The sequence below is a fragment of the Montipora capricornis genome, chromosome 1, assembly GCF_036669925.1.
Source record: "Montipora capricornis isolate CH-2021 chromosome 1, ASM3666992v2, whole genome shotgun sequence".
NCBI lineage: Eukaryota > Metazoa > Cnidaria > Anthozoa > Scleractinia > Acroporidae > Montipora > Montipora capricornis.
This window is the reverse complement of record NC_090883.1, coordinates 36,825,913-36,838,412: the sequence shown is the minus strand read 5'-3', so window position 1 is coordinate 36,838,412 and position 12,500 is coordinate 36,825,913. Positions and strand designations below refer to the sequence as shown.

Sequence of the window (12,500 nt, the reverse complement as noted above, 5' to 3'; positions counted from 1 at the left end):
AGACAGCCCCAGATTATAATTTTTTTCTTTTTCACTGTAAATATTAATTATTTAGCGCTTTATCATAGCCTTTCCAAAGTTTGTTTTAATTTGTAATTAACTTTACTTAGATATTAACGGATGAATAGCCACCTCGTGAAAATGGTGTTAATAAAATTATTATTATTATTATTATTATTATTATTATTTCTTTTAATATTCAAATTTGCCAACCACGGAAGAAAAGAAGTCAATGTTTCAACGATAACGATTGGTGACGTCACGAGAAACATCGCTATCAAACGGTTAACTTAGGTAAGTTGAGTGCAGTACTTTGAAATAAAAATGCCAACTACTATTGGGTTTCAAAAATGGCACTGTGTTACAAATCTGCAAACTACGTATTATATATTGACTGTCTGGTTGGCACTTAGCGATAGCTACTACTGGTCTATTTGGAGTCTTTTGTTGCATAAATTAGCTCGGCTCAGTCAATTGAGAAAAAACTGATCCATCAAACTGCAGCTAGGCTAGGATATGGGCACATATTTGTCGTATCAGACTAGGCCTTGCAATTTACGATTTCAACTTTTCGGTCGTCTGTCAATTAAATAGCGATGATGTTGTTGACGTCACCTATTGTCATTAATGCGCAACCAAGAGCCTGATTGGCTGTCGAAACAAAGAGTCTTTTGTTCCTGTGGTTGGCACTTTTGAATAACAAAAACAATGTTTGTAAACAGATATCTTCCCTACAGATAATAAGTGATTTAATGAGTCATCAGTACAAGTCCTCCTGAAAATTGCACAGGTGACTGCGGATCGCTTAATCTCTTAGATAAAGATACGATTAATCGCAGGATCAAACAGGGAACTATCATCAGAGTGTCAATCCAATGTAGTGTATATTACCTTTATCAAGACCTTTATTATTATTACAAATATGACGAAAGTTAATATATATGAAAGCGATGCCTATTTAATGCGGAGAGATGAATCAAGTCAAGATGCTGATCATCGCAGCTATTTAATTAACGTTACTTGAGCAGTAACGAAAGGAAAGCCTGAAAAATTCAGGGTTTCCTCTCGTTACTGGTGAAGTAACTTTTATTACAACTACAATCATTACACTATAGTTCCAATTACAATCGATTATAAAGGACGCAATCAATTACGATGTCCTCCTCTGCCCGTAAACAGCAGAGCCAATCGAGGCTGTCAGGGAATACATAAAATCACTTTAACTTGGACTAAAACAAACAACCTATTGTAGGTCACACATGATATACAAATAACTCTATTAGGGCTCCCGTACGGGGATCTTCCGCACAATGTTAAACTATAAATCGATACTGGTCTACAAAATTAACTTACAATAATTAATAACCTACTGAGGTAAAAAACCTATCAATAATATATGAAATGATCAATTAACTAATCAGTCACTACTGAGATGACTTCTCAGACTACGTTTAAAGGCACTCAAACTATAGAGATTGCGCAACTCTCGTAGCAACGAATTGTACTTGTCTGCGCCGCGATACTGGAACGACTTTTGGGCAAGGGCTGTGCGGCACTTCGGAATATTAAGATCGTTTGTGTCCCTATTGTTATAGCTATGAACCTGGGACCTCTTCTGAAACACATTTACCAAATAGCTCCAGTACGTGTCTGATTATTCATACATTCGTACATCTGAACGGCCTCTCGAAATCTAAAAGCCTCTTGTACTGAAAACAGCTTCAACTCTTTGAGAGTAGGTGTTATGTGTTCATATTTCCTCTTCCCGGATGACAAACGGGCTGCAAAGTTCCGAACATGTTGAAGTTTAGAAATGTTAGATTAACTAGTACCTGCCCATACGGATGAACAATAAAATACCTTAGTAAAACCGAGAGAGTTTAAAACAATCAAAAAGAGTAGGTTTATCAAACAAGTGACGAATTCTGCTGATCATTGCTAGTTTTCCTCTCAGTTCACTTGCCAAAGTGCTGGTGTGCTCATGAAAGGTTCAGTGCTTATCTACTATCACACCAAGGTCTTTCACTGAGTCAACAACAAGCAGTCCGTTTCCTTAAACTGTTAAAGGCGGGATATATGTTTGCGCCAGCATATTTTTGGAGCCAAGCGCACAAAACTTTGTTTTATCAGGGTTAATAAGGAGTCGGTTTTCGCAGCACCAGGAAGCAACTCGATTCAAATCCTGTCGAAGGTCTTCAAGTCCTGTATGAACATCCTCTTTAGAAAGTGAGATGTAAAGCTTTGAATCGGCTACATAAGATTCGACGCTACAAATGTGGCAGACTGATGGTAAGGCATTGATGTACAGGTTGGAAAGCAAGGGCCCAAGTATTGACCCCTGTGGTACACCACGGTTAACCGTAAGAGAACTCGAGAGGGAGCTATAGATTTGCACGCGTTTTTGCCAGACAGGTAACTTTGAAAACAAGTCAAAGTTGAATCCGATACATTGAGGTTCCGTAGTTTCGCAAACAGTATCTGATGATCAATACTGTCAAAGCCCTTGCTATAAGGTCCAACATCAGCACAGCGGTCACATTTCCCTCATCAATTGCCTTATATAGATGACTGGTGAAAAGTATCCCTAAAGTTTGAGTTGAATGGCTTTTGCTTATACCGCTCTGGGCCCGGTTGTTCAAAAACCGATTAATGCTAATCCCAGATTAAAAATTTACCAAGGAGTTTATTTCTCTACTCCCAAATGCTGTTCAACGCTGATATTCGGCGAATTAGAGGAAGTCAATTTTGAAAAACAAAAATAAGCGAAAGAAACTTTCACCAAAAAGTTGAAAAAATGAAACCAAAGTTTAAGTAATCCTGGATTAAGTTAATCGGCTTTGGAACAACCGGGCCCTGATGACTTGAGAGCATGTTGTTGGTTGTTAGAAACTCCACAAACTGTTCATACGCCAATTGTTCCAGAGAGGATGGGGCGTTTATTACTAAGAACCCAATGGTCTCCCTCCTTTGGATGCGCAACCACTTCTTCTTGTCCTTTGGAAAACATGCGCTCGAGAAAGAAGTGTTAAACAGGTCCGTGACAACAGGTAGAATCGACATGTTATTCTTTCATTTTACGCTTGCGCGAAATACATATAACTTTCCTTTATATGAACATAGTAGATTATACCACTCTCACAGTTATATCTATTTCGCGTAAGCGTGACATGAAAAACAACAAAACGACGTGAGCTCGAGCTTAATAACTCTCATGCCAACCTTAGAAAAAAATAGGGACAAAAAAATAAAGAACAGGAAAAAAACTAAGTCATAAATTTCAAACTAATACGCCATTAACACCAACAAGACATGTTTAATTAACCTGGGCTTAACAAAATGAAAATAAGTCACAGAAAAATGTAGAACTGGCTGTTACATGAGATTCGGGTAAGTTTTCAATTCATTGTTTGATCTGTGCTAAATTTGTAGTCGACAAAACTCATTATTCATGAGTTAAAAAGAAAACACTTTAAAACCGTGTTCAACTTAACATTTTTAAAACATGTAGATAAATGTAACTTCATACCCGGCCGGTTACACATTCGAGAAAAACGCATTTAAAACACTTGCAAAGTTTCCAACGGCAAAACTTCACATACAAGAATTAGATAGCAATAGATTTTAGGATGAAACGTACATTTTAAAGTACAACTTTATTTACACAAGGCACCAAAAAAGACCCTGACTGATAAAAAAAAAACATTTATCCACAGTTCCAATCGTAATATATTGACTTTCGTCGCCAATCGACAGCAACCTATATCGTAAAAAACACCGTAACATACTCAATGCGAGCAACGTTGTGTGTGCTGTTGCACCTTTCGTCTGCTAAAAGTCTGCTATAGTTACTCAAAAGGTCATGACAAGCAAGTTTGAAAATTCATGCTCATCAACTACAAATCGAGAAAAATTGTACAGCTCTGCCAGTCTGACACAGTTAAGAATATATACAAGCTTCACAAAGTTCACTTGTGTTTGTCCTGAAAATGCAGGAAACCTTGTCCAATGGTCGCATCAGCCCTTGTTTCTTCAGCTCACAAGACTCAACACTCACTCCTGAAGCTTGCGCCTGCGGGCAAACAAATTAATCAACTCATCGATCAATCCTTTATTGTATTTCAATTAATCAAACTAGGCAGATTTACAGAAGGTCACGTTTTAAGAATAGAGTTTGGAATCGAATAGAAAACTTAAGCCTAATAGACTTAAAACTCTGCCTATTGCTTTTGTTTTCAGCGAACGCATGCGCAAAAGAGTGATGTAGATTCGCGTTGGCGGTCAACGGCAAACGTCAAGTTGAGATTTGCGTTTTGCTAAAATCAAAGGAACCTGTTTGATTTCGCGCAACTTTTTGCCTGTTATCTACAGATATCCGTATGGTGAGTCAAATCGTAACAATGTGACTCGTGGCCCCGCTACTCGTAAACTTGTAACCCGCAGTTAACGTTCCCACAATGCAAAGAGTTGCCCACCGTTGTCAGCAATTCGGGCCTCCATATAGAGCGTTTTCACATGACGTCACGGCGGCCATGTTGATGTTTCAAACAAAGGAATGGCGGCCATGATGGTGTACCAAAATAATCCTCCGGGAATTGAACACTATTTTAATGCAATTGCTTTCTTTTGTTTCAGTAATCCAATATGGCTGCTGGCCACGTGAGTGAAAACGCTCTATGCTAGGGACCAGAACGCCACAAAACAACAGCTCTAATGAGGAAAAACAAAACCTCTGCACGGTGCGGTTTTCCATTTGAGTGTGTACGGGCTTTTTCCATTTACCAAGAAATTCCGGAAATTCCGGTTGGGATGTAAATGGAACACACGTTTTTGGTTCGTTCCACTGGAAAATTTCCGGAATAAACGGAACTTCTGAAAAGGTAGTCCTGTTTTCCCGTTGGAAACTTTCCGATGGAAATGTGTGTTCCATTTACAACTTTTGAAAGGTCTTACCACTTCCACGCTATTCACGGCCACATTTTTAAATTTTGGCGCGTAAAATCGCAATCACTGGGCGGCGGACCTGAGTTAAATGGAACATGTTTTTCACCCGATCGAAATTTTTTTGTAAATGGAAAACGCCCTACATCTCTACGCCGTTCTAGCCATGACAACGACAAGAACTGATCAAATTCGAGGTTACCGTGAGGACGTCTCTCTAAACATCCACACCGTTCTTACCAATTTTAGTTCTGAAATGTTGACATTCACATTCCATGTAGAGCTACTTGGAGTAATCGCAAAAATTTTTACAATAACGGGAAATAATGTTTTTAGACAACGATCTCGTATCCGTCGTCGTCGTCGCCTTGCTTAACGTAACAGTTGGCGGTCACATGTCATTTTTGTTTTCTTGCTTCTCGCCAAACTAGGATCTTTACATATTAAAAAAAAAGGCCCCATCCAGGCCCTCTAGAGGCTGTCATCGTTATCTCTGTCATTACAGCTATGCTATGGTGACGAAGTCTAACAAGGTCGAAACAGGTGTCCATGGCTGCCACTCCGGTGTCATATTAGGGAGTTTAAGATCTGCGACGCGACGGTAACGAAAACGTCATTTAAGATTCCAACTTCAGGTTGATTAATATTTTTCGTCAGTATGTTGGCTTATCTAACTTCTAAAAACTAGTGTAACTTTCCAGGAACTGAACTAGGAGAAGCGGTGTTGAAGGTACGACAGAAAATTCAAATTCACTGCCTTGTGTTCACGTTCTCTGAAAAACTTTAGAATTGGTAATTTCACGTCGTAGATTTGCAGAAAACGTAAAAGAAATGTACAAAAATGAAAAATGCACGCGCAGAGCGTGCAAAGCTATTGTTTTTGCTCATTAAATATGCATAATTTGTGACGTTTTCGCTGCCGTCGCGTCGTAGATCTTAAATTCCCTACTAGCGTTGTGCGCACGCCGAGGGTACCACTGGCCTCACCGCCAGATCGGTGTTACTTTGTGTCCACCTAGCTTTAAACTGATTTATATCTGTTTTGAACCGGATTTACTCAAAAGAGTTTCACCCATCAACAGGGCGGGCAATATTTGAAAACAACTTTAGCGGCTCTTGTCCACCGGACATTAAGTATTAAGAGCGGAAATTGGATACAGAGCCCTTCGCCATAATTAGGGAGCTTATGAAACGAGGATGGCGACGGCAACGAGGACTTCATTTTAAAATACGAGTTCGCGTTATTCATATCACTACGAAACTATTTCATGTCGTTTCGCGTTAAAAATGTGTAGTAACTGTCGAGGAATTAAACTGGTATGAGTGAGTTGGAAGCGTAGAGAGAGAACTGAAAATTCATCGTCATGTGCTAAGGTCCTCCACAGAACCTTCAATTTGGTCATTTCACGTCGTCATTTAGGAGATGACGGCAAAGAAATGTACCGAAATGTAACAAGCACGTGCAGAGCGTGAAGAACCATTGTTTTTGCTCACTAAACCTATTGTTTTGTAGCGTCGTCGTTGCCGTCGGCGTCGTCGTTTCGTAAGCTCCCTATTACGGGGTGCGAGAATGAGCCCACAAGCAAACTACTCAACCCCGTCATGCACACCCATATCGGCAGGTACTTGGTGTCTCTTTTTCTATTGTTTCAAATTTTTTTAAACAAGATATAAAACGTTCAGTAATTATATTACCCTAACCTATAACCCTAACGCTAACGCTAATCCTAACCCTGAAGGTTTTACGGTGTTTAGATAATTTTGTGCAATAGATAACCACTAAATGACAAAATACACCAAGTACCTACCCCCATATCACCATATATGGGAATAACAAACACTTCCACGCAATCACAATAGACTGATAATGGTTTATACTCTTCATGTGGGCAAGCTCGAAGTACACACAGAATATCTTGTGATATCAGCGGGTCGTGTGGTCATTTACCGAGCAGTATTCGCTCATGGTGCTGCTGGCCACGATAGTGGATACAGTATTTAAAATATTACATGCATTTAAAAAAAGGTTGTCTTTTATACAATAAATGGTACCTTACTTTTTACCCTCACTGCTTAGTGTCTCCTATCCCGGGTATTTTACCTTGATAATTTCAGTATTTGTCGCGGCACGGAACGGGCTTTCCTCAATAACTTTGTCCTTTATGTGATAAACATGTAATCGCATGGGTCCGATAGCAATTAAGGATTAACTTCACGCGCACTTTCAAAGTTTTCACAAAATTGCCCGAGTCGCAAAATGACGAGGGCGATTTGAAAAACTTTGAAAATACAAGTGAAATTAATCCTTAATTGCACGAGAGAACATGGCGATTACATGTTTATCACATAAAGGGCAAAGTTGTTGGGGAAAGCCCGTCCGTGCCGCGACAAATGAGAATCAACACGCTCCCATTCGGTTAAAGTTCAATTCAATAAGTCGTTGCTGTCAATAGAAATAGCGTTTAAAATGTATTTGATATGTGCACAAAAAAGAAGTTTATTCTGGAAGAGGATTCTCTTGAAACTTCACTTGCTCTGGATGAGCAACTGTTAACCAATCAGGATCAAGTAATCATGCCCTCTTCTTGATTACCAAAATTGTCCTCGTGATTAAGAAAAAATGCCCTGCGTCTCAGCCAATCAGCATTCAGTAATTTTGCCCCGTAGGTGATAAAAAAAGATTATGTGTATTTAAAAAAAACTTACTTTCTTGCCTCACTGCTGAGTGTCTCTTCTCCCGGGTATTTTACTTTGATAATTTCTAACCCTTGACCTGAACCAATGGCAATGAGACTCGATCTAGGAAATGTTGCTAAACAGGAGGGCGGCTTGTCCCAAACAGTGACATCCATTGCAACAAGAAGATCTCCAGACCTTACGCTGAACAGCTGAAGGAGAGAGCCTGATGCGTAAGGGGACGTCAGAGAAACACACTCCTCGTCACTGATGAATTTACAATAGCCAGTGAAGTCATCACTCAATTTAAGACGCACTTTACCAGAAATTGTATCGAGAACGTACTTACTACGCGCGACGATCTTCTCACCTATCAATAGAAATTGACCCTTGGGTGAAAATGATGCCATCACACCAAGAAGACCAAAGCTTGGACCCAGGAAGAAACGCCACCGCGGTTCGGTTTTACCAAGTTGCTTCAGTTCAATTTCCCTACCATCAGTGGAGGCAAACAGCTGGAGGTCCTTGTGCCAAGCAAGCAATTTCCCGGGCGGCAGTTTAAATGTTTCCACAATCTCTCCACCAACAACATCCAAAATGACCCCACCTCGCTTTTTAAATGTTATGCATGCCACTTGATCATCTGAAATAGAAAAGAGAGCATCCGCGCCAAACATCCATCGTCGCATGCAGACTGACAAATCAAAGTTCCACAGTTCAAGAGTGCCCTTCGTTGCACACAAGATGCCTTGTTTTACAGCTACAAAATTACGCATATCAGGTCCTTCTAACTCTTTCTGTCCCTTGACTTCCCCGTTTAAAACGTCATAAGCCATAATTCGTTGCGGTATGTACTCCGATCCCTTACAAACCGTTACTTTCGCATAAACACTCTCGCCGGTTAACGAGAATAGAAGAGAATCGAAATATCGGGATTCAGGGTTCTTCGTTGGTGGATTCCGATAAACCATTTCAATGTAACGGCCCGACGTGCGGTTCCTTAAAAGAGAATGGCTATTAAGCACTACAACAGAATAAATGTCCAGATCTGGCAAACTCAAAGGATCTCCTAACAGAAAGCCACCGATTCCATGGGATTCTAACTCAACGGAATTACAACTAGGAACATCAACAACGTCCATCGAATAGTGACGCTCAGGCCCCTCAGTGACTCCTAAACAAAGCCTCTCAGTGCCTCCTAAATGATAATATCTGACGTTAACACGTTTTACACGTAAACAAAAAAGAAATCGACTGTCCGGTGAGAATCTGATCATTCCACACACAGAGTCCAAAGATGCCTCTGCCAGAGTTGAAAAACCACTTTCCCTGTCAACTAAACAAACTGAGCCCGTTGAATGGGAAACAGCCACGAGCTTTCCATCTCGGGACATCGCAAAAGATAAAATATTTTTATCTCTGTTGAAACGATTAATCTCCTTGCCATCGTTTAGATTCCACACCACAAGACATTTTGCATCGTGTGGATAATCACTTAACATCTCGTCGCCGCATATTGAACAGACAGAAAAACTGCACTTACTGGTAGGAAAAAGCGGCTCCAAGTCCCCATTAAAGGAAAACGAATGGCTTAGCCCCCCTGGCAAGATGACATCCTTGCTGGGATGAAACACCACTGAACGGTAAAAACCTAACAAGGATGACCTTTCAAAATCTGCTGGTTGGTATGCATCATCGGTATTGATGACTCTGAATTGGGGAAATACCGAATGATAGTATTTTGGTTTGACATAACGCTTCCATTTGAGGTTACCAGAAGCAAGTGACCACAACTGAATGGATCCATCGCAGCATTCACACACCATGAATTCTAAGCTGGGGGACACATCGAAACAAACCACCCGTGAAAAACAATAAAACATAGCTTGAACATCTCCTAGGGAGTCATTTTTTCTTAAGAACTCCAGGTAAGGCCTATCGGTATACTTGGTCTCCAGTAGCTGGCGGGAGTCAGAGGATAGTTTACTACTTCCTTCGTTCAACAGACTTTGAAAGATGGTAAACGGATATAACTCTAAGGTTTGGCGGTGCTTCTTTAAAGCAATCAATAATGACGAAAGTGTCTCTTGACACTCGGTAGATATCGTTTTCAAACCACCATGTTTCATTGCACAAACGATATCTTCTGTGGCTGCTGATATGTACGTTCACACAAATCTTTGCATACAAAAGCTCAGGACATAACACATAGTTTCCAATCACTTGTTCCATGCTGCAGGATCTCATGTCCTGGTCTAACTCTAGCATGTGCTGAACACCATGTTCCAAGGCATACCTTGAAGTGCCAGTAAAGGATTGCGAATTGCTAACACCTTTACTCTTTAACTCGTCAAATTCCTTAGAACAAAGAGTAGAAACGATCTTATGGCCTTCCATTTCCTCCACGCTGAAAATGTGCTGCTCGTAGCGTGACTTGTCTGTCAACCAGTCCTTGACTGATTTATGAAAGAAATGAATAAGGTTATCGTGAAAATGGAAGGAGTGATGACACAATGGCAATGGCTTTGCTCACCTTTCGCATAACACTCAAGGACGACGACTTCGTGCACAACAATTTAGGAACAAAACCCAACGGCAGTGGTTCCCTTGCAGCTGCAATTGCACTCAGAAAACAAAGAAATTGCTCTTCTGTTATGTTCAGTTCCTTAAACAAGTCTTGTTCCAACCGTTGGAAATACGACTGGTAAACAGACGAGATGCCCGACGGAAGGGTCTTCTCCAGTTGTTCCAAGGTAAGAACGATTGGACACTTAGCCCTTATAAAATCTACCAAAAACTGGGCACACAGAAAAACTCCCTCTGACTTTTGCACGAGATCATCTAAGACAAGCTCGGGCCTTTCAACTTGTAATAAATCGCTTAGACTCTGTTCAAAGTAAAACCGAATGTCCTTCAAGTTGTCTTCATCTTTTGGCTCCAGTCGCAGTGGACGCAAATCTTTCAGGCTGTCCCAAATGTTAACTTCAGGTCGCGTAGTCACAAAAAATCGAAGCCAAAGTGGCAGATCCTTAAACAAACTGGATATCACGTCAAGAAGCTCATTTCGCCCTTGGTATTGACTTTCATCTAAGGCATCTATTACCACAAGAAATGTAAAACCTGGATCTGCTACCATGTTCAGAGGTTCTAAAAAAAGCAAATAAAAGAGATCTACCACTTCCATGTTGTTGATCTCTACACCTAGATTTCCAGAGAACTGTTCCACAAGAGCTTTCTTGTACTCTGGAATACAGCATGACAGGTGACAAGCTAAAGACTGCATCATCACCTTGGGATTCCTGTGGCGTGCTCTGTCATGGTGACAAAAATGGCTCCCCGCCAATCTGCCAGCTTCTTGCATTCTTCTGCACATCTCAGCAGCGATGACAGATTTCCCCATCCCTGCATTTCCACTGAGCACCAAGACACGATTTGGAGAGCTTGCATCATCCAACCACCTGTTGATTTCAGCAAAGAAAGACTCACGGGTTCCTTCTAAGTATCTCTTTCCATAATCTGTGACATCGTGTTGGGTGTCAACCCTTGCAAGTTTCTTTCGGATTTTATCCTCCTGATTGGTGTTGTGATGTGTCTCATGGATTTCAGTAACAATTTGATGTATGTCTTCAATCATGAAATTGCCTTCCTCAACAATTCCTTGGGTTGTTGACTGCTGGATTCGCAAGTCTTTAAGGATAGATTTGTTTTCCTCGACATTGTGTTTGACTGTGGTCTGAAGCTGACGCATGTCATGAAGTTGAGTCTTGAGATCCGCTTCCCTTTCTGCCCAGTCCCGTAAAACGTCAAGATAATCCTTCTCTCCACATTGCTCTGCCTTTAATCGATCAATCTCTGCCTGACTAAACCCAAGAGACACTAAAACGACACTAATTTCCTTCCACAGAGTATTGAACGTTGGTGCATCGACACCAGTGGTTGTCACATGCCCATACACTTGATTACGGAAAAACTTAATGCGAGCAAGGTTTGCCTCATGAGAGGTGTCACTTGGGGGTGGCTTGCAATGCCATCCTGTGTGGGGAGGGGTAAGTCCACAAATGTTGGTCAGAAGGAGGAAAAGCAGAGTTATATCAAAGGTGTTGGAATCCGGAGCAACTCCACCACCAGGGAAGAGCTTGTCCCACTGGTGACCATTGAGAATTCTTCTACGTAAAAGCTTGTTAAGGATGGAATAACATGCATTAAGATCAGCTGCTAAGTTTGCAGGAGGGTGATGATTGTCAAAAACATTTCTCAGTACAGTTGTTCCACCATCGATAAGAAGTCTACTGAGCTTAGCTCCATTTGTCTTGTCCTCAGAGCTCGCCAGAGGACCAGATGTGGCCATTGTAATCCAAACTAATGATTTCTCATATTGTATCTGCACGGAAAAGAAAAATAGAATAATTAATCGAATGCCTAATTGGTTTCCAGTGTTCATCAGAGTCTGATTAATGATAAAAAATTATCAACCAACCATTATCTTTACCTGAGGAATGTAACTACAGTGCCTATGATTTACCGCTACATATACGAGTAAGCTAAGAAATCAAGGATCAAATGAATGCCTGTATTTGGCTGTTCAACAATTACCTTTGACTTATACTTATAAAATGAACAGCCTTGATTTACAAGTGACTACAAAACTTCGAAGACGTATGCCATTGCAGAAAAGCAGTACTGAGTGACAAGGCACACAATCGTCCCATGCAGAATTTCTAACCCACTGGAATCTTATCCAGACATTCATAAATTGTATCTTCCTGTGAGGTTTTTTTTCCAGATTCAACATGAATTGAGCATTTATGAGATCATCGGTTGTCAACGGTCATGATAAGATACCAAGGCTAACGCTGAATTCTCACAAGACCATTAAATAGAATCAA

The 12,500-nt window shown here is 40.7% G+C and overlaps 2 protein-coding genes across 4 annotated transcripts in view; one reads left to right on the top strand and one right to left on the bottom strand.

Annotated features, from left to right (window-relative positions):
* LOC138041059 (plexin domain-containing protein 1-like) overlaps window positions 1-12,500 on the top strand; it is a 170,497-nt gene that overhangs the window by 110,944 nt on the left and 47,053 nt on the right. The window lies entirely within an intron of this gene.
* The window catches only part of LOC138041248 (uncharacterized), a 61,031-nt gene that overhangs the window by 42,479 nt on the left and 6,052 nt on the right, over window positions 1-12,500 (bottom strand). Inside the window, exons 3-4 of the mRNA XM_068887023.1 lie at window positions 11,397-11,995; window positions 6,604-6,614 (exon numbers count right to left, since the gene is read on the bottom strand). Of these exons, the coding sequence (XP_068743124.1) occupies window positions 6,604-6,614; window positions 11,397-11,962 (577 nt within the window). The 5' untranslated portion in view covers window positions 11,963-11,995. The remainder of the gene's footprint in view (window positions 1-6,603; window positions 6,615-11,396; window positions 11,996-12,500) is intronic.